At 33.0% G+C, this 22,576-nt stretch overlaps 3 protein-coding genes and 1 non-coding gene across 4 annotated transcripts; 2 read left to right on the top strand and 2 right to left on the bottom strand.

Moving 5' to 3' along the window:
• The first annotated feature begins 2,863 nt into the window (after positions 1-2,863).
• LOC114173550 (histidine kinase 1-like) lies at positions 2,864-9,538 on the top strand. The gene is made up of 13 exons (XM_028058020.2): positions 2,864-3,239; positions 3,406-3,648; positions 3,863-4,657; positions 4,836-5,083; positions 5,433-5,592; positions 5,694-5,820; positions 5,915-6,004; positions 6,607-6,801; positions 6,914-6,983; positions 7,166-7,208; positions 7,308-7,448; positions 7,612-8,772; positions 9,068-9,538. The coding sequence occupies exons 1-13, from the start codon at positions 2,952-2,954 to the stop codon at positions 9,293-9,295; spliced, it is 3,789 nt and encodes a 1,262-aa protein (XP_027913821.1). The 5' UTR covers positions 2,864-2,951; the 3' UTR covers positions 9,296-9,538.
• Positions 9,539-9,784: 246 nt separating this feature from the next.
• TRNAI-AAU (transfer RNA isoleucine (anticodon AAU)) lies at positions 9,785-9,858 on the bottom strand. Its single transcript has one exon. It is a non-coding gene; the product is annotated as a tRNA-Ile (tRNA).
• A 4,720-nt stretch (positions 9,859-14,578) lies between these two features.
• Positions 14,579-16,896, bottom strand: LOC114173407 (L-ascorbate peroxidase 3-like). Its single transcript, XM_028057776.2, has 9 exons — positions 16,601-16,896; positions 16,389-16,513; positions 15,927-15,976; positions 15,694-15,759; positions 15,549-15,597; positions 15,326-15,408; positions 15,150-15,229; positions 14,906-15,008; positions 14,579-14,813 (listed from the first exon to the last, which is right to left on the bottom strand). Exons 1-9 carry the CDS (start codon positions 16,711-16,713, stop codon positions 14,640-14,642), a joined length of 843 nt encoding a protein of 280 aa, XP_027913577.1. The 5' UTR covers positions 16,714-16,896; the 3' UTR covers positions 14,579-14,639.
• A 572-nt stretch (positions 16,897-17,468) lies between these two features.
• On the top strand, positions 17,469-21,430 carry LOC114173403 (pyridoxal-phosphate-dependent serine hydroxymethyltransferase, putative (DUF632)). Its single transcript, XM_028057772.2, has 4 exons — positions 17,469-18,587; positions 18,822-19,027; positions 19,262-19,485; positions 20,444-21,430. Exons 1-4 carry the CDS (start codon positions 17,861-17,863, stop codon positions 21,225-21,227), a joined length of 1,941 nt encoding a protein of 646 aa, XP_027913573.1. The 5' UTR covers positions 17,469-17,860; the 3' UTR covers positions 21,228-21,430.
• The last annotated feature ends 1,146 nt before the right edge of the window (positions 21,431-22,576 follow it).

Here is a 22,576-nt window from a genome sequence, read left to right as displayed (position 1 = left end):
ACTTAATTTCTCAATTTACTAAAGTTTACATAGTTTACATAGCATAAATTTCACTATAATAAATAATGTAATACTAATGAGAAGTTTTATTAAATTGTTGAAGGAAAAAACTTGAAAAATAAAAATAATCTATGTTTTAAAACACTGTGAAATCATGTAAAAATACGAATATGATAGTACCTAAATGAGGAAATTTGTTGATCTTTGTGGTTAGCAAGTATTGGTGGAAGAGAAGGAGGTGGTGGCATTGTCAAACAAGTGCGAAATGACACAACAAAACCAATAGTATCTATAATTAACATTAATTACTTTTTTTTTTCATTATTTATCATTCTAATTGCATTATGAATTATGTGGTTTAACATTAAGAGTTGCTTTCTCATCTCAATTTCTTGTAATAAAATCATCTAATAAATCAAACAAATAGTTCTAATCATCTAGATTAATTATTGCAATATTAAGAACTAAGTTCGGAATTCATTAGTATTAAATACTTCAAAAATAAATTTTATTTATAGAAATTCTACTCTATCCAAAAAAAATATATCTTGGTAAAAAATCTATGTGTTTTATAAAAAAATCTAATTTTTTTTATTAATTATATAACTTTATATTTCTTAATATATGGAGACAATTAAGTATGCTAACGAGAATAAGATAAGAATTATGTCTTCGAGTTAACATAAAAAAATACAAGATAAGTCAAAGTTAAAAAGTATAAATTTTTAAATACTCAATACAAAATTATTCAAAACTTAATTGATAATACTTACATTTATCAAAAAATTGAAATTTAATTAAACTTCAAAAATTATTCTATTTGATCACTCTTTACTTCAATTAATAACTATGAAGCTAATTCCAAATCTAACTCGTATCTGAGATTAATATATATATATATATATATATATATATATATATATATATATATATATATATATATATATTATGGTTTTACTAAAGAATTTGCTTTGCATGTAATAGAATCATATTTTTAAATTGTGTAAATCTTACCTCCACTAAGAATATGACTAATGTAATTATTATAAGTTTTGAAAAATATTATTTGTAAATTAATTTTATGAATTTAAATAAGACCCTAAACTAGTTTAAAGTACACAAAATTAAATGAGACCCTAAACTCAGGTTAAAGTAGTGTAAATGAGTTGTTACCTATCATGAAAAGACATGAAAACACTTTTTAGTTTCCTCTACATGGGGTTATTAAACTTTATCCCTTTCGTTTTCTTCTTTAAGATATTTACTCTACTCTCGTGTTCTAGATTAAGATGTAATTATCACATTTATGCTATCTTTTAGACGTGTCACAAACCAACTTTAACCTTTATGTTTTTTTATTCATTATTTTTTTTTTATAGTTAACATTATGAGTATCAATATATTTTCTACCTAAGATTTTTTAGATAACTATGTTATTGCTATACGTGTCTATGTTTTTTTGTCAAGAACTATTTTTTATAAGGAAGTACAGTTAATCACCTAAAAATATTATTTTTTTAATCCTTAATGATTAAGCATTGATGAAGTGAACATCTACTTCTAATGGTTACTAACATTGATTTGCTTATGCAGTTCCCATAAATGATGATTAAGTTTTACCTTTTCCATTCACAATATTGACAACTTCTATAATATTGATTATTAAAAACGTATTATAGCCTTTAGTTAAGCTTAAATATAATTTAAATTAGGGTTAAATATGTTTTTGTCCCTCAATTTATGTGAATTTTAGAATTAGTTCATCTTCGAAATTTTATATCAATTTAGTCATTTATTTTTAGAAATGTGTGGATTTAGTCATTCTTACCAAATTTTGTTAAGTTTATTTGACATTTTAAACGCATTTTATGATAATATTTGAGTTAATATTAAAGCGAAAATGTATCAAACGGTCTAAACAATTCAAATAATATCATGAAACGCACTTGAAACATCAATAAATTTAACAAAATTTGGTTAAAATGACTAAATTTACACATTTTTAAGGATGAATGACTAAATTGGTCAAAAATTTTAAAAAGTGACTAATTTCAAATTTCACTTAAATTTGAGGGACAAAAACATATTTAACCCTTTAAATTATTTGTACTGAGTTGTTAAAGTACTATCCATAATTTTTCATTTAGTAGTTAAGTTTATATAATAACAATTTATTTTAGTGCTTTTATTAGCAAGATCACATTTTGGAAATGGTTTTATTATAAAATCATAAACCATTACTTACACAATATATAGACAATGCAAGTGTTTCATATTTTGGTTACTTAATCGCATAATTGGTGGAAACAACCGAGTGCAGTGCTTTTTAAGAGTTGTTCAGTGCGAGTGTGTTGGAAGGCATGAATTTTAGATTTGTTAATAAAAAAAGAAGTCAAATTGATAGCAAATAGTTTTGTCAAGTTGCTTTTATTATCACCAAAAAAATATATAAAAGTGTAGCTTGACATATTTTCCCTTTCACTTGTCTAAACTTTAGTCATTTTCAAATTAAAAATTTTATTATCTAAGAAATTAAAATAATGAGCAAAATATAATTTTTTTATTAAAAAATTAATCAATAGTTGAGATTTAAAATAAAATTAATCATACATTTATAAAGTTTGTTTTTTGTATATATATTTGTTTTTTGTCTGGGAGAAGTTGAATCTCTTAGCACCTTTTCCTTACTACAGTTCACTAATGGAATGCTTTAAAATTCTGAATGTATGTCTAATATGAATGCATTATTATGAAGATAAATAAAACAATGCTTAATCTTAATGTTAAATTAAAGGTTGTGTTATTATGTTATTAATAAATTTCATCAAGGTAATGTTACTCACACTCACTATATATTGAAGACTAAACAACACGCAGAGAGGCTTCTCTGTCTCACACTCATACCAACATAAACACAATCAAGTTGGAATCTCTCCGATGTGGTACTTTATATGCTCATGGCTTGTGCAGGAAGAGGGAGTTTAGTTATGGCAGAAAACAAAGACGAAGCCTATTCAGAAACTTCTGAATGTTCATCAGCTTTAACCATGCCAATGGCTAGCAGGTGCAGATACTTGTTTCATAAATTATGCGGTTCTACCGATTCATGGAACAAAAGCACCACCCCAAAAGGTCGAAGACTTTTCCACAGAGATGTGGAAAAAGAAGAATTCCAGTATGCTAATAGTCCCTGTCTCTCATCGTACTATAGCGTCTTTGTGGTTCGACTAGCAATCATGGTCAGTGTTTTTTCTCGTTCTATTTTTTGTCTCTAACATATGAAGAAACATGTTCTTGTTTGTTTCTTACTTATGTTTGAAATTACGTATGGTTGTGTAGAAAACAGCTTCTAGATTATTAGACAACCTTGTTCTGATAACTGACCACAATTTTGTTTTCATGCAGGTCATGCTAGCGATCTTGATAGGGCTTCTCACTATACTGACATGGCATTTCACGAAGATTTATACAACAAAATCACTTAACAGTTTGGCATATGGTTTGCGTTATGAACTTCTGCAACGCCCGGTTTTGAGGATGTGGAGAATTTTGAACGCTACTTCTGAAATTACTACAGCTCAGGTCAAACTGTCTCAGTATGTGATAAGACGTCACAGCAACCCTGCGACTCAAGCAGAACAAGTTGAGGTTGAATCTAAGACACTCACGGTTCAATAAAACAAAGTTATATTCAATAGCTGAATCATGTACTATTATTCTGATGATCACTGCATATCAAGTTAAAACCAATAATGCTATTTGAGTTGATTCTTGTTTTTCTTTCTGTGTTGTTGTGTTTGATTATATATTAACACTTCCCATATTAACCAATTATGTGTTGTTTATATTGCAACTCTAGCAGCTGTATGAAGCGATGAGGGCTGTAACATGGGCTTTATTTGCAAGTCGGAAAGCTCTAAACTCTATAACCATCAACTACAAGAATGGATTTGTGCAAGCATTCCACAGAGATCTGAAGGACAACAACACATTTTACATATATTCTGATCTTTCAAACTACTCTATGGGAGTCAGCAACTCCAAGGAGGCCAATTCCGTTTCAACACATCAAGCATGGGATGATAAAGCCCCTCGTGGAAACTATTCTGCAATCTGGTACCGTGAGCCACTTGACCCTGTGAGTGGTGAAAAGATTGGAAAAGCTATGAAAATTGCTCCTGAAGACTTGATCAACATAGCAGGCCTTTCCCAGGTACCTGATGGTGTAGCTTCGTGGCATGTTGCAGTGAGCAAGTTCACAGATTCACCACTGCTTTCAGCAGCATTGCCAGTTTGGGATTCTTCTAATGAGACCATTATGGCTGTTGTGGGGGTCACAACTGCACTTTATAGTGTAGGACAGTTAATGAGAGAGCTTGTTGAGATGCATAGTGGCCATATGTACTTGACTTCACAAGAGGGTTATTTGCTTGCAACTTCCACAAATGCGCCTCTTCTGGCAAATTCAACAAAGCCTAAGCTTAAGATGGCAGTTGACTGTGAAGACGATGTCATTCGACAGGGAGCTGAGTGGTTACAGAGAACTTATGGGAACAATTTTCCTCCAAGTCACGAGATTCATGTAGAAAATGTCAAGCTAGGCCACCAGAGATATTATATTGACTCCTTCTTTCTAAATTTGAAGAGACTCCCTTTGGTAAGTATGAAGATACTTCACCTGTTTCTTGCATTTTATCTTGCAAATAACATTACTTTTCATGATATGGTGAAGTGAAACATTGGAGGAAAAGTTTCTGCCTTTATTTCATTTCTGTTTTCAGTAACCAGCTATCCTATTATACTTTCTGAGTGTCTATGATTTAAATTTTGTACAGGTTGGTGTGATTATCATACCAAGAAAGTATATCATGGGACAGGTTGATGAAAGAGCCTTCAAAACGCTGGTTATTCTGATATCTGCATCATTATGTATTTTAGTCATTGGGTGTGTTTGCATTCTGATATTGACAAACGGAGTATCAAAGGAAATGAATCTAAGAGCAGAACTGATAAGTCAACTGGAAGCAAGAAGAAAAGCAGAGGCATCAAGCAATTACAAGAGTCAATTCCTTGCAAACATGAGGTTTGTTTTTCAAGTAAAGTTCTCAAAAACATAAAAGAAAAGCTTTCTTTATCCAATATATGATCTAAGTTTATGTTTTAGAGAAAAAATAAACAATTTTATCCCCAAACAGCCAATAAGGAATTAATCTTAGACCACCAAATTTATATATTTCATGTACTGCTAAAACTTATTGTGTTCTGAAACATGTTGATTGGTTATTACTATAAACTAGATCCTTTCTATTTATGATACTGTACTCAAGCTATTAGAATGGCCTATCCTTTGATTTGGTTTAAAAGTCTGAGGTTATCTTTCCATTGAGCATTCAAAATGTGCTTCATGGTTGCTATATTTTGGTGAATAACAGTCATGAACTGAGGACACCTATGGCAGCAGTAATTGGGTTGCTTGACATTCTCATATCTGATGACTGTCTCACAAATGAACAATATTCAACCGTGACTCAAATAAGAAAATGCTCAACTGCTCTGCTCCGTCTTCTTAACAACATCTTGGATCTGAGTAAGGTGATACATTAGCCAAACATTTTGTTCGACAATAATTAAAAAATAATTCCCTTTACCTCTTCACTGCTGCCAAAAGTCTCCTAACACTATAAATACTTTAGGTGGAATCTGGAAAACTGGTCCTAGAAGATGCAGAATTTGATTTAGGAAGAGAACTTGAAGGGCTTGTAGATATGTTTTCTGTCCAGTGCATTAACCACAATGTGGAGACTGTTCTAGACTTGTCTGGTATGATTATCATTTTGGTTTAGTGAAAAGTAATTGATTAGAAGTTCTTTTAACAAGGTTTTAAAGCATGTAGCCTATAACTATTATCCTGCAGATGATATGCCAAAGATAGTTCGGGGTGATTCTGCAAGGGTGGTTCAAATATTTGCAAATCTGATCAACAATTCAATCAAGTTTACTCCATGTAAGTCAACACTTTAATGTTCTAGTTTTGTTACTGTAGTGGTAATGAAAAAAAAATATATAAAGAGGTTTAGCAGCATGAAATAAAACGTCTTGCAAAACTTTAAAATTGGTTTATTGGAAATGATGTCCATGTTAACCCCTAAAATTTTGTCTCAAACTTGAACATTGGTGAGTTCCATTGTTTTTCCTGAAGCATAAGGTTTGAAGGTGATAAAAGGCTTCTTCTTTTCAGGCGTGTTTCTCTTGTGAGGAGTACTACATAATGACTGGACTACAATATGAGAGTTAGTTTTTAGTTGTTTTGTAGTTAACACCTTCATTATGTAAGTTGTCAATCATTTAGGGTTATGTAAACTCTATTCCTTCCTTCATTCTATAATGAACTTTATTTAAATTTCTTTAACTAAGTACTGAGAGAAGATCTTAGATTTTATTCACTGATAAACTTTTAAAGTTTTAGTTTTAGTTGGGATATTAAAGTTTTGACCACATTCATTAGCATGTCACCCCAAAATTCAGAAGAATTTTAAAAGAGTCTATTGCTTTGAACCAATAAAGTTGTGTTAGAAATTAATCTGAACTCTTTCAAATGTGTTGCAGCGGGTCATATTGTTCTGCGGGGATGGAGTGAAAGCCCAAATTCTTCCGTTGGAAGTCCAAATTCTCCTCTTGACCAGAAGAAATTATGGAGTTTACAGAAGTGCAGAGAGAAACCAAATGCAAATCATTCAAAAAAAACATCTATGAAAGACAACAAAGTAATACTTTGGTTTGAAGTTGAGGACACAGGCTGTGGTATGAACCTGTCTACAAAAACTACACAGAACCGTCCCTTTGGTGCAACAATAAAATCAATTTAAGGATAAACAAATCACAGTGATTGATTTTCTTTGTCTGTGTGATATAGGTATTGATCCAAGCAAATGGGATTCCGTGTTTGAAAGCTTTGAGCAAGCTGATCCATCAACTACTAGACTGTAAGGAATTTAAATTTTCAACAATGACAAGAATAAAAATTTACCTTTTATCTAGCAAATGATATTATTACAACACTGTCATTAAACTAAAATTAATATGAAACTTCTATCCAAAGGTTTAAAATTAAAAACCTTTTATGGCATCAAGATTTACGGAATTCTGAAACTTTTACTCGTTTCAGGCATGGAGGCACTGGTCTTGGTCTTTGCATTGTCAGAAACTTGGTAAGTCTTTCATAATGAAAATCAGAATTACACTTATCATTTGAAAATCAGAATGAACGATTGAGACATGAATATAATTTCCTTTGATCTCGTCACTAGGTTAACAAGATGGGTGGGGACATCAAAGTAGTAAAAAAAGAGGGCGCAGGAACACTGATGCGATTATGCTTGCTTCTCAGTGCGCCCATGGATGTCACAGAACAACAGTGTGCAGTAGATTTGACAGACACTGGCTTAGTGGTGAGTAGAATCAATCTTCTGGGTCAATAATTTGAAACAACAAATATTACATACTTGTGTGCATGATTGTGTTATAGACTATGCACTATTGCATGAAAATCACTGAAAGGATTATAAACAGGTTTGAAGTGACTGCAGAACCTAACAAGAAGTGTTAATGTAGGTACTGCTTGGATTACATGGCAACATGGGTAGATTAATTACATCGAAGTGGCTTCAGAAAAACGGGGTGTGCACAATGGAAGCATGTGACTGGAATGGACTAACTCAAATTTTGAGGGAACTATTTCATGCAAGAAGTTCAGTCCATAATACTGACTTTGATGCACACTATCCAGCAAAAGAGGAATTGAAGACTAAACTACTGAACATACGAGATATGAGGAACCCAGTTTTTGTGATTGTTGTTGACATTGGATTACTTGACTTGAGCACAGATATATGGAAGGAACAACTTAACTTCCTTCACAGGTACTTTGGTAGAGCAAAGTTTCTATGGATGCTGAATCATGACACTTCCAATAACGTAAAGATGGAGCTCCGAAGGAAAGGGCATTTATTGATGGTCAATAAACCCCTTTACAAGGGAAAAATGATACATATTTTGGAATCTGTTATGAAGGAGAGAAATTTTGAGCTACAAAAGAAAAACATGATTGTACCAAGGACCACAATGAAAGAGGGAGATTTGCATGAATTTCTTGAGATTGATTCCACTCATTTTGATGCTGCTAGTTCCGATGATTCTGACATATCTGATATAGCTGGTTCTAATCCTGCTAGTGCTAATGGAGATAAACCAGTTGAGAAGGTAGAAAAATCTCATCTATCATCAGCATATCATATGAATAACTGCCTAGTTAGATTAACCAATGAAAATGACTATATGGAGGAAAATGATTTGAGGAAAGAAGAATCTTCTAGTCCCAGCCCAAATCATGATTCTGCAGAACACCAACCTAAATCACTGTCCACCAAAGAATCACCATCCATTTCAACAGCAGATCAGGATGAAGATTCTGAATGTGGTGAAACACACAGGGTCACCAGTAAATCAGTAGATGGAAAGAAATCTCTTGAGGGCCTAAAGATTTTGCTTGCAGAAGATACACCAGTACTTCAAAGGGTTGCAACTATAATGCTTGAGAAAATGGGAGCTGATGTAGTTGCTGTAGGTGATGGACAACAGGCAGTAGAAGCTCTCAATTGCATGTTCAATGCTGAAGATTGCAGAAGGGAATCACTCCAGAAAGATAGAAACACAAGATCTCAAACAGAGATTCTGTCTAGCCGTCCCTATGACTTGATCCTAATGGATTGTCAGGTATATATGATGGACCAAATTCACATAAATAATGACAGTAAGAAAATTGAAAGTGCAATTAAACCACCAAGAATTTGGATTCTCAGCTGAGTTTTTCTAAAATGACCATCTGCTGTGTTTTCAAAATACATAGATAAATTTACTAACATTAGTGTATATTATAAAAAAAACCAGTAGAAAATCTGGACTCTTAAATCAAATGTAAATTTATATGTAATGATAGCATTTATCTTCTTTCTACAGCTAGTGAATATGAGCACTGATATTCTGATTCTGTGGTTGTTTGTGGAAACAGATGCCAAAGATGGATGGGTATGAGGCAACAAAAGAAATCAGGAAATCAGAAGTGGGAACAAGCTTTCACATTCCCATTGTTGCTCTTACAGCACATGCAATGTCCTGTGATGAAGCCAAATGCTTGGAGGTGGGCATGGATGCTTACTTAACAAAGCCAATTGATTTCAAAATGATGGTGTCCACCATTCTTTCACTCACTAAAACAACATCTTCAACACTCTCATAAGGTCCAAACTAACAAAGGAGCCTACAAATGTATAGAAGTTTACCTCGTATAAACATAAGAAAAAAAGAAAAAATCATAGTTTGACATGTAATCCAATTTTCCCTACTCTTACTTTCACTCTACGTAGTCCATATTATTCTATGGTGTGTGCATAGAGGTCTGCACTGTGCGGAAGAAAAAACATTATGTTTACCCAATTATCAACTACTATCCGATTGAATAAGCAAACCAATGTTGGCTGAATTTTTATTTTGAGTACAGAGCTCTGATATATTTGCAGTTTATAAATATGCACCAAAATTATAATATTTTTGCCATAAAATGAAAAAAACAATTGAATTGATCCAAGTAGGATTCGAACCTGTGGCCATTAGATTATTAGTACAAGTATGTAACCAACTGAGCTAATATTAGACTAAATATCTTTGCAGTTTATAAATAAGTGAAACTTTTAATATCCTTTCCAAAAATGAAAAAGTTAATTTAAATTGGCCCATGCAGGTCTCGAACCTGCGACCTTCGCGTTATTAGCACGACGCTCTAACCAGCTGAGCTAATAGGCCAGTTGCTGAACTATAAAGAATTTAATAATATCACCCATAAATGAAAGAGGATTGATATTATATTTTATTTAACTCTCCTCGTTATTGTTTTATTTAACTTTTTTTATATGGTTGAGCAAAACGATTGTTAAGGAAAACAAAAGTAAAACCCAGCAAATTAAGTAGATGGGTCAAAAAGAATGAAAAAATGTTCATTATATGTTGAAGTTGTAGACTTCTGAAGTTCGCAAATTATATCTATTAAAAGAAGAAGATGATGCAGAAGAAAATTAACCCAAATTGTGAATCATTTCTTTAATTGAAGTTTCTTCCTCTTGAGTAAAGATGATGCATCCTTACTCAATAGTTCCCGGTTTGGTGTTACGAGAAATTTTAATTTTTTATAATGTTTTTTAAATAAACAAACAATTGTCAAATTAAACATCTTATACGAAATAGGAGCTAGTAAACTTCAAAACCTCCTTTGTCCATTGACCTTCAATTTCAGAATGATCTTTATGTGTCTCACCCTTATTAATTAAAGTTAATAGTAATGAAATTAAATGTGCCTTGGGAACTATATATTATTTTCATTGAAAATGTATTTAAGAATAAAAACTATTCCATCAATGATGGTAACAATGACACTCTCTCATATGCTTATAGGTAATGATATGGAAGTATTGAAACATGCTACAGATAATAACGTGAAAGTCGCATAAATATGACGATAAAAGTTATTCATTAATTTTAAATTAAATATAATTTATATACTAACTACAAAATCTCACGAGTAAATAACTCTATTACTAAAAAATTAAAATTTAAGTTCGATAAAAAGAAGTATAAATATTTAAAATATTCAACAGATAAAGACTTCATTGAAAACAAATAAACGCTGTAAAAGTTAATTACACCTAAACAAAATAAGGAAAAACGTTAAAATCATTACAAAACATATACTCAAACCAACCTGATATTATTACCTTCTTCACCGTTTAAGAGATATCCTTCTCGTGGGAACTCGTGTGAGTCCTAACAAATAAAATAGTACATTATATAAACATATTAAACACGGTGATTCTTTTAAAATGGATTAGAATATGCGAGTTAATCTGGTTCATTATAGATTTGGATCGGGTTGGGTTGAGATTTATTTACAAATTTTAGTATGAGTTAATTTTTTATCCGATCTAAGCAGTTGATAAATGTGTTTTTATTATATTTAGTTTTGTATTTGGATCAGGTTAGGTTATTTATTTTAGCCAATACTTTGATAAATTATATTTTCGTGATTTTGGTTTGTATTTGGAGTTTAACATCATTTTGAAATATATTTAGATTCTATTGAAGTTAATTTAGATTTTAATCATAATAATAATTTATTTTTTTAGACTAGAAAAATATATTTTTTAATTAAGTGAATCAGTGAACTAATCCGTCTAAACTATTAACCTGTAGTGGACCGGATCATATTCAAATTTTTTGGCTCACTAATAAATGAATCGAATTAAATTAACTCACTAATTGATCAATTCGTAATGAGTTGAGCCGGATTGAACTAGCCAATTTGATAGTAAGTCGATTGAAACCGAACCAAACAAAACTTTTCCCATATTAATATAAAATTATCAACATGTTCATATATCTACAGAGTAAAGTAACACTTTCTTTCATTTCAATCTTCTTCCAACCTAATATGTCACTCATCACGCTTAATTTTTGTCCTCGTTCGAGCATTAATTTGAGGCAGAGGAAGGAATGAGAAGAAAATTAACCACATAACTGCTTTATCCCTTATTTGTGTCGAGTTTCAACTCTTGTTTATAACCGTTGGAGCCTCCTGTTCTTCCTTCTGCATCGTTCCAACTGTGCGTCATTAAGCAATTAAATCATAAGTTTCAAAATTAATGAAGACAGACCCAAAAATTATTATGAATTTATTACACTTCCAACTATAATTTTCATGATAGGTATAATTGAATGGTAATAGTGATTTTCTTTTCCAAAAACTTGCATGATATATATCACAGAAATTGTCTGACACTATATATTGAGTCCTATTCTGGACTAGAACTATATATATATCTACTAATTTATGAGCATGAGAATTAGAAAGAAATGAAAACAGTAAAGTAGCGACGTTTACGCTAAGCGAAGCATGAAAGAGACGCATTTATTAGTGTTCATGAAGTTCACGTCGAGCCTTCTCTGTTTCTTTCGGATACTACTCCTCGTCGACATCAGGTTTCACCATTGTCAAATTTAGTTGGATGGATAAATTTTCAGAGAAGATTTCACTGGAAAAAAAAAAAATAAACACTAATAAAATCTGAGTTTAATCACATAAAATATTAACACCACTTTTAATCCAGAACTTTAAGACAATATTAGGTTTTATGGTTTTATTTTTATATAATGTTCTACTTTCTTATTTTTTTAACCGATATGAACTTAGACTCACATTTAAATTCCTAACAAATGCAGGTTTTGAATTGTTTAATTTGGGGAAGGGTTGTGGGAGAGTATTCGGTGCTTATTTTTGCATGCCCGTGAAGGATTTCTGAACACATATTGAGAGAGAAAAGAAGATAATGATGTTGATGCTGATTGCAAGCAAAGTATTAATTTGTTCCTTCGTTGCAGGACAAGAACAAGAACTGTTTTATTTGGTGAACAAAGGAAAGGAAATTTGTGGTCGTTTGTTTCCATCCCAAGGACAAGATTCACTTCAAACATTACTGAAGGTGCTTATTATAGTACCATGAGAGGATATATAAGGCACTTCAACAAAAGATGGAGCATGATGAAAAATCATATGAAATATGTGCCAACAAGACGAACAAACAAAATAAATAAATGAAACTTATTTTGATCAATTAAAAATTTCATGGCAGCACCTTCAAATCTTTCTGATAATGAAGATGATGTAGGAGATATTTTAGTAATAGTAGATCATATATCATTAGTTATAATTTTAATTGTGCAACTTCAAAATTTGTATATTTATTTAAAACTATTTTCGTTTTGTTTTTATATTGGATAATGTAATATTTACACTTTTAATTTTTATACCACTCTTTACTGCATTATATATCTAACTTGATTGTTATTTAACATAATTAAATATTTAAACGTTTCTATTTTCTGAAACCGTTTTAGTCACTAAAAAATATTTTAATTAAAAAAAATTATCTATTAGTAATAAAAAAAAGTAGCGCTATACTATCTTATATATATATATATATATATATATATATATATATATATATATATTGAATTAACGCTAATTAAAAGTTTTTTAAATTTAATAATTTTTATTTTATATTAGGGAAAAAAAAAGTCGCTAATTTATTTTATTTTATTTTTACAAGAACTTAGCCATCGAATTTTGATAGTTAAATTGGTTCTCACAGTAGAAGGTGACAACCTTTTCTAACGATAGATTAACGATCGGTGATCATTTAGTGATTAACTTTCGATTCGACCACTAATTAATTTGCAACTACTATTTTTGCTACCACATAATTTTTTTTGTTATTCCGTCAGTAAAGAATTTTTTTTATTACAAACTTTTAGTTTCATTCATTATTTATTTGATCATTCGATTGATGAGTTAAGTAGGTAAAGTATACTTGGGTTGAAGGAGATATGTAATCATTATAATTTTTTTTTTAAATTATTAAAATAAAACTTCAAATACAAATTTGCAAAAAAATTAAAATTGTCATCGTGTTTTCATACGTTTCATTTACTTTAAAAAATCAACAAATATAAGGCAATTTTGAAAGCCAAAAGCGTTTCTTTAATAAATAAAAAATACATAAATATATCTACTTCCTTATAAAATAAACTGTTGTTTTAACGTTTTTTATTTTAAAACATTTGATGTTTTAAACATTTTAAGTATCATTAATTATTTTATATATATTCTCATAAAAAATAATACGGTTTGATCTTTACAAAAAAAAAAAAATAGACACTTAATCTATTTAAACAGCACTTCAATAAATAATAAATCACATTTATATCTCATACTGAATAAGTATTAATGACAAAGCAAAATCACGTGAACAAGTTAATAACTCATTAACTAACAAAGCATGAGATGGGTTAATATTTGAGATTAATAAAAACAAAATAAACTGGTTATAATTAACAAGCTGAGTGGTTGAAATTCCAGGTTCCAAAATTTGTAAGTAAACTAAGCTTAGCTAAAATTCGCCTCATTTAAATAAACGAGTTAAATTTAAATAATATTCTTATTACAATTAAACCTAATCTTTAAATGTCTTGATTAAACTTAATTACTCTCTTCTGTAGTTTGATTTAAAAAGTTTTATTGGTAGGGAGACTATGTACCACACTATCTATATTAAGATGATTTGTTTTTCATTAGTACCAATAGCAATTATTTTGTTAAAAAGATCTTGCAATTTATAGTTGAGTTACATTATTATTTTATCCCACTAACGTAAGGTTTACCTAATAATAATAGAAATTTTATATAATTTACACGAAATTTTACATTTAACTCTTGGTACCATCATTGTAATTGACAAAAAAAAAAGAACATTATTAATTAATTATGAATTACTTTATATATGACTTTTCAATACCAAATTTATGGTTTAGTTATAACACTACAATACAGATTTCTCATTACAATTCAAACATTTTTATTTTTAAGACATACGAAAACCAGCCATGTGTCGTGTACTGGGAACTATATCATACATGAATTTAAGTTTATATATATATATATATATATATATATATATGTATATATATATATATATTCTTCAATTGGTTGGTTTGTTTAGTTCATGTAAGTAACCCAAGATCACTGCAGTTAAGGCAATACCAAATCCTATAATTCCCTTGGCTAATATGGAACGGTGATTCTTCAAAATGAAGCCAAGCTCTGAGAGTTTTTTGTGCGAGGTTGCATAATCTTTGAAAAAAGCATCCTCATCCTAGTACAATTCAAAACCATTTTTTTAGCAAAAGTTCACTCTATATAATCACAGTAAAACGTTAATTTCCAACACTTTGATTTGTCTGCTACCTTTGCATACAGTTCAACATACTTGCGAAAGATAGGATCTTCAACTAGAGCCTTGTCAGTGGGAAGTTTCAATAAATCTTTTGATTCCCCTTTCAGTAATTCTCTGTCAGAGTTATATATATATATATATATATATATATATATATATATATATATATCAGCAACTTCAATTTTTTTTTTTTTTCATTTTAAATAAATTAGCAGAAACTATATCAGTAGATCATGCAAGTAAAGAACATCTTACACAAAATATGAGTTATCAAACTTCAAAGGGTCCTTTGTCCACTGCCCTTCAAAGTCAGAACGATCTCTATGTGCCTTTCCCTTATCAATGAATAATATTAATGAAAATGATTAAATTTTGCACTTTAACTATTCACTAATTGAAGAACTTTTGGATTCATTTAACATAGTTTTTACCAAAGTGTGACCTCCAGATAGAGCCACAATGTCTCTGTCACTTAGCCCCATGCGATAAAAGATTTCTCTTAAATGCGATGCACCTGAAATTCTTCCATATATATTCTCAATTACTAGAACTCAAAATTCACTACACAATACCTTTATCAATGATGTCTTCAATATATTTTTATCTGCTAAATGACAGAAAACTGCAGACAAAATAGACAACACAGTGATTCACCTTGTTTGGCATCTGGAAGACGCCCTTCTGCTGGAGATTCCAATGAATCCTAGTAAAGAAAGTTACAGTAAATATCAAGTTAAAACAAAGAAAATCGAAAAACATGAGACTAAACAAAACTGGTGAATTATATATATATATATACCTTTCTTCCTGGAACAAAGTCGATAGTTGGTCCCCCTGTGATCTCTACTGCAACAACACCAGCTAGCTGAAATACAAAATAATCCAATGCGTGCAAGTTAATTAATCTGTTACATGTGAGAACTTACAGAATTTTTATGATTTTTTACTTAACTGATATTAATGTGTTACAAATTATGGTAAAAAAATGTGCTTATTATTAGAGAAACTACATGCCAAAACTAGAATTATAACCTGGTAAAGGTCAGCATATGAAACTTTTGGATGTTTGGCCTTCACTTCCTCTGTTGTACAAAGAAACCACAGCAGTGAGAACTATAAAGTGATACAAAAAGATGACTTGGTAATTTCAGGGTCTTTTTACATATCTGAATCAAATTTGTCTAAAAATTATGAAATTGGGCAAGTTATAAAATAACGACTGCTTCAAGAGTGTGAACTCATGACTTGTGAGAACTCCACTCGACTTTTGCATGAATTTATGAAAAAGTGAAGTTGTCAAGAATCATCACGATTTTATAACATTGAAGTCGTCATCGTCATGATTCTTTTAAAACTTCAATTTTTCAAACATTCATTTAGAAATCATGTGAAGTTCTCACGATTCTACAGTAATTATTTTCTGACCAATTTTTGTAATTTGTGGACAAATTTGCCTGTAAAAGAAAAATTGATTTCAGATGGAAGAAAACTCACCACAGAACAGAACTGCTGTTTGCAGCCCCTTGTTTGCTGCGTGATTCAACTCTGGTGCATTCCTGATAGAACCATTGGGGCCTCCTGTTCCTGTCTTAACATCATAGGTACCAGCATCATGCCACCTACAAATAAGATACAAATTTGCTCCATCAAATATACAACAATGGAGATAAAGAAATGAAAGTAGCTACAAATTATAATTAACATACGCTAATCGAAGCATGAGAGGGGCACAGTTTCTGCTAGAGATAAGAGCGCGAAGGTCACGACGAGCCTTCTCAATTTCCTTCACATACTCAGCATCAGCTATAGCCTTCGCCATTGCACCGTCGAGTTAAATTTCAGATGCAACGCAACTTCGTGCGTTTTGGTTTGAGAGAGAGAGGATTATGAAACGGAAGGTGCAAGTGCAGAAAGGATTTTGCATGTGAAGGGTTTTTATATGAAGCGAGAGATAACAGAATGAACATGAAGCTGATGCTGCAATACCAAGGAAGGGATTTCGTTCCTTTGATTACTTTGCTGCAGCGAGAGAGAAAGAATTTGTTTTGTCGTCACTAATTTGTTTCCTTCACAACCAGAACATTCAGTTCCAACAACAGCCAATAAGGTTAATTTCGTGAATTAGAAAAATGTTGCTTTCTTACTAAAATCATTCTTCATATACTATATTACTAAAATGACTTTTGGATCTAATATAAATGTTACTGAGACACTTTTATACTTTGAACTTGTTCTTTTGGATATATTTTTATTATTTATTGATGGTAAAACATAAAACTTTTTCTTTAACACCAGATTCATTTAGAATTTTACATAATTTTAAAAATATTGGTATATCAGTACTCTTGAATCTAAAAAGCCCTCACTGAAGGATATCCCAGAAGTGCATCTGATCTGATCTGGCAGTGGCCCTTCGGGTATGTCGTGCTCTGCATCATGCATGTTACTTCATGTTATGTTATTATGCAAAGAGAAAAGAAAATTTACCTTATAGGCCATGAGAGGGGGCATTTTGGTCCACCTAAATTCAAACACCAAACAAAAAAATTCACTGTCTTTTTTTAATTGCAGGCTCTCTGCCCAAAGCCATTGTCTGTCTGTGTGCTACTTCTCTTTCTCTCCATTGCTGCTCCTCCTCCACCCCACTATAGTATAGAGAGAGAAAACCCAATGCACCATCTTCAACACAACCACATTCCTAAACTGCATTATCTCTCTTCTTCTCAGTCTTCTCTACTTTAGATTCTGAACCAAGTTCAAGTGTCCCAGAGAGGAATGCCTTTAAATGGAGGTTCTTTAGTTTTGACCCAAAAATAAAGTACCTTTGGCACTTCCCACCCAAAGCCAGAGTTATAGGCATTAAAATAGGGAACTTTTGCAGAACCACCACCACCACCACCACAGTTTTTTGAGCACACACAAACCACCCTTTACTCATTCTCTTCACCGAACAACAAAAGGAGAAGATGGGTTGCTGCCAGTCGAGGATTGAGAGGGAGGAAACGGTGTCGCGTTGCAAAGCCAGGAAGCGTTACATGAAGCAGTTCGTGCAAGCCAGACACGCTTTTTCTGCGGCACATGCTATGTACATTCGTTCGCTTCGTGCCACTGGTTCAGCACTCTTTCAGTTCGCAAATGCTGAAACTACGGTTCTCCACCACCTCAACCATCACCATCACCACCTTCCGCCGCGCCCTCAGCCCATTCTCCCGCCGCCGCCGCCTCGAACTCCCACCCCGATGCCGCCGCCGCCTCCTCCGCCGCCGATGAGTCCGAGCTCTTACACGTGGACTTCGGACACTACCTCCTCGCCTGCTCTACCCCCGCCGCCTCCCCCGCCGCCTCCGGTGCCTTCCTCCGCCTGGGATTTCTGGGACCCGTTTATGCCGGCTGCGCCGGCGATGGCTTCCCGGTCGGTGACGGAGGAGGAGTGGGAGGCTACAACCACTACCGGATCAGAAGTGGTAGTGATGGCGGCGGCGAGCGTGACGGCTCCGCCGTCAGTGGTGAGCGGGTTTTCCAAGGAGACACCCAGCGAGCTTGCAATGGTTGTTTCGAGGAACAGTACTAAGGATCTTGTTGAAGTTATCAAAGAGCTTGATGATTATTTTCTCAAAGCCGCTGATGCTGGTTCTCATGTTTCTTTGATCCTTGAAGTTTCAAACTCTGGGTTTTCTGATAACAGTAAAGCGTGTAAGCCTCATTTTCATCATTGCATGTGACAATTTCAGGGGTCTTAAGTGCTAACTCCTTTTCTGGAGTGCGAATCTCTTGAGATTTGCTTGTGGTAACTGGAAATGAACCCCTTGCATGTTGAATTAACCCTTTTGTTTATGGTTTTATTTGACTTCTCTATGTAGTTCAAGTTTTTGTTTTTCTTCAGCATTTTGGATTCTGAAGGGTTATGTTTTCACTTGGTGGTGGTAGGTAAAGTGCACAGCTATGGGTGGAATTTGAGTCCGTCATTGTGGACTTGGGGTTCGAGTCCGAAGCTGAATGGGTTTGGAAAACTGGCCGAGGGAACTCCTGTTTCTGTTGGTACTTTTGGGGCTAATGGAGGTGGAGGTGTTGGGCATGGCTCCACCGTGGAGAGGCTATATGCATGGGAGAAGAAGTTGTTTCAAGAGGTCAAGGTGTGTTACTCTTTTGCGGATGGTAATAATAAAAGAAAAAGAAAAGGGAAAAAGTTATAGGTTATTTATTTCTCTTTTGAGAACATAAGATTTGATGCGGGTCTGGTGAAGAAATCTTGTTCTTTACAACTAATGTTCTATCGATGCTATGCTTATTGTTCATATTCATAGATAATTGACAATTCCCTTTAATCGTTGTTTAACTTTTCTAATATTTGGTTTTGTTGGTAAAAGAATGCGAAGACTATAAAGATGGAGCATGAGAAGAAGCTGGCACTGCTAAGGAAGGTGGAGATGAAGAGAGCTGATTATGTGAAGGCAGAGAAGACAAAGAAAGAAGTGGAGAAATTAGAATCACAAATGATGGTTGCTTCTCAGGCCATTGATACTACATCTGCTGAAATAATCAAACTGAGGGAGGTGGAGCTGTACCCTCAACTCATTGAGCTTGTCAAAGGGTAAGTCTCTCATTTCAGAATCCTCTTTAATTTTATACATAACGAGCTAAAGGAAAAAGCTATCCTGCAATAGTGAAAAACACTAGCTCAGTAGCAAATAAGATACTGAATCTTAAAGTAAGGGAAGCATTTTCGTTCTGTTGGGAGGGACCCTTTTGGGGTCTTAGCTTGCTGGTAGGAATGGGAAAAGCGAAGAGGCATGAATAAGCCGTGGGAGCACCCTTTTCCTTCAAGGGACTGAGTTACAAACTGAGTCAGAATATATACATGCGTAGGCATAGAGCATCAGTGACAGTAGAAAATATTGCTTTTGACTGCTTTATAGTTTTCACTGATGTAGTTTTGCCCTTGACTGAGACGAGTACAATTCGTACAACCCAAAATATCATTTTTGATCGTGGGTGTTTCCTTTGGATCAGTGCTTATCGCTTCTAAACCCTCTATACATATCTTGGACTAGACATTATTGTGGCGTACTTTGTACCATATAGTTTCTCACATGACTTTCAATTGGAATGATTATGTACCAATGGATGGGATGTTATGGTCCCCGCATGATGATTCTCATCTGGGTTTTCTGTTCATAAAATCATGATATCCTTTTTACTTTGGCAACCTGTACAAACAACACAAATTCGAGAAAGGTTGAAATCGAGGTATACTCTCTGCTGGGAACTGCCAAACGATCTAAAATACAAATCATCCTTCGCCATTTTGTTTGCTTTCATCCGGAATGCTTGTTGTCCTTGCACAAACACTGTTGCTTCTGATTTGCTTACAGAATAATGTGTAGCACTATCCCTGTCTGCTAGGATTTCTATCAACAGTGACATAACTGACATTACAATTCAACAACATTCAACAATCAAAAACATTTATTAGAGAAAAAAATATATGTACTAGTGAAGTTTATCAGAATAAGAAGGCTTTCTCAGCATTGTGTTTGTTATGTTGGCAGATTAATGTGCATGTGGAGAAGCATGTACGAGTGTCATCAAGTTCAAAAGCACATAGTTCAGCAGCTAGAGTACCTCAACACCGTACCATCAAACAACCCCACTTCTGAGATTCACAGGCAATCAACTCTTCAGCTGGAGCTTGAAGTTCAGCAATGGCACCAATCTTTCTGCAACCTCTTCAAGGCTCACCGCGATTACATCCAATCCCTCACAGGTTGGCTAAGACTCACCCTTTTCCAGTTCAGCAAAAACCCTCTAAGCAGAACCCCGGAGGAGTCAAAGATATACTCCCTCTGTGAAGAATGGCACCTTGCTGTTGATCGCATTCCAGACAATGTAGCATCCGAAGGAATAAAAAGCTTGTTGACGGTTATTCATGCCATAGTGGAGCAACAGGCAGAGGAGTATAAACAGAAGAAGAAGTCAGATTGCGCGTTCAAAGAGCTTGAGAAGAAGGTGGTTCAGCTTCGGTCGTTGGAGTGCAAGTATGGTCCATACTCCATGCCAGAATCCTCTGGTTCAATGCGAAACAAGGACTCGGTGACCCAGAAGCGTGCCAAGGTGGAAGCTTTGAGAGCAAAGGCAGAAGAAGAGAAGAACAAGTACGAGAAGGCAGTGAGTGTGACTAGGGCAATGACGCTGAACAACTTGCAAATGGGTTGCCCTCATGTGTTTCAAGGGATTGTGGGGTTTTCAAGTGTTTGCATGGAGGTTTTTGAATCTGTATACAACAAAGCCAAAGTTGCTGAACAGGAGCATGACGTGAAGAGAATATTGGCGTAGGAGAATTCTAGTTCATATGTCGTGTATAGATGAATCTGATATCATGAATCATGATACCTCATACCACCTGTTATGGAGACTATTGGTGTAGATTCCTCAATCCGCAAGCATTTATTACGATGGGTTTTACTTGGTTTCATTGTGTACTGTTAATATGATAATATATATAGTCGAGAAAAAATTGAAGATTTGAAGACTCAGAATTTTGTGGCCAAGTTGTACCTTTTTTTTAAGGTTTGATTCCTCTTCTTAACTTTGGGAAAGTGTCTTGTCTATGCATTCAACAAAAATACAGAATCTCTGCTCCTGTCACGTTTCCTGCAAGAATTATGTGCGGAATTGAATTTAATTTGGTACGAGGACCGCAGACTAAACTCTATAGTATAATAAAACACTTCTACTTTTTTTTTCTCCTTTTCATAGAATCCTTCAACATTGGAATCACTGAAAATTTGAATTATATTCGTAAGTATTTCTTTTTTTTAATAATTATGTTTAGGAAATGCTAAATGTAATGTTACGCATGTTGCTGGATGTGGTAGTTAGTTCTGTGCTTGTCAGATTTCACTGAACTGTGCTTAATATGTTGTTCAACTGATTCTGTGGCTTTGGTGACATACATTTAAAATTGTACTAGCAACGTTTGACCCATCAAACTATTAAGCAACCATCAAAATCAATTCACCAAGATAGAATTTGTTCAAACAATGTAAGATATCTTAGCGCACACACACACTCATCTAAACTTTTACATAATTTTTTTTATATTTATTGACATATAATTATTACTTGATGTGACTTGATTGATATATTTAATACATTTCTAATTATTATATTTCCTAACTTATACCAAGTACAATTTCATAAAATAAAAAGTTATAATTTGTAAAAAACTCGTAGATGAGAAATATACATTACTAAATTCTTACAAGATTTATTGGGATCTTGTTTAAAAAAAAACTTATCAAATTAAACTTTGCGTATATTTTAAGAAAAGAAATCAATTTACTAAAATAGTCCCAATAAACAAGTGATTATATGTTTAAAATTCTTTTGATAATTACCAATTTAAACTTTTTTCAAGTTTAATGGTCCAATTTAAAAGTTTTGAAAACATCATAGGTGTGTGCAAAGGGAAGGGTGACCTTTTGAGGAAAAATTTATGTAACTTTAGTTCATTTTCATATCTTGAATGATTCACTTCAATTTTCAAAAAATAAAAAAAAAAAACAGATGAAAATGAACGAACTAAAATTATGAGATTTTTTCTAAAAAAAAGTGACTGAATCCACTCCCGCGTGCAAACATTAATAATACACATTAATACTGGTTTTAACATTAACAATTCC

This window comes from Vigna unguiculata, chromosome 2, assembly GCF_037176805.1.
Source record: "Vigna unguiculata cultivar grain cowpea cultivar isolate G323 ecotype 2 chromosome 2, ASM3717680v1, whole genome shotgun sequence".
Classification (NCBI taxonomy): Eukaryota; Viridiplantae; Streptophyta; class Magnoliopsida; order Fabales; family Fabaceae; genus Vigna; species Vigna unguiculata.
This window is presented reverse-complemented; position numbering and strand designations above follow the sequence as displayed.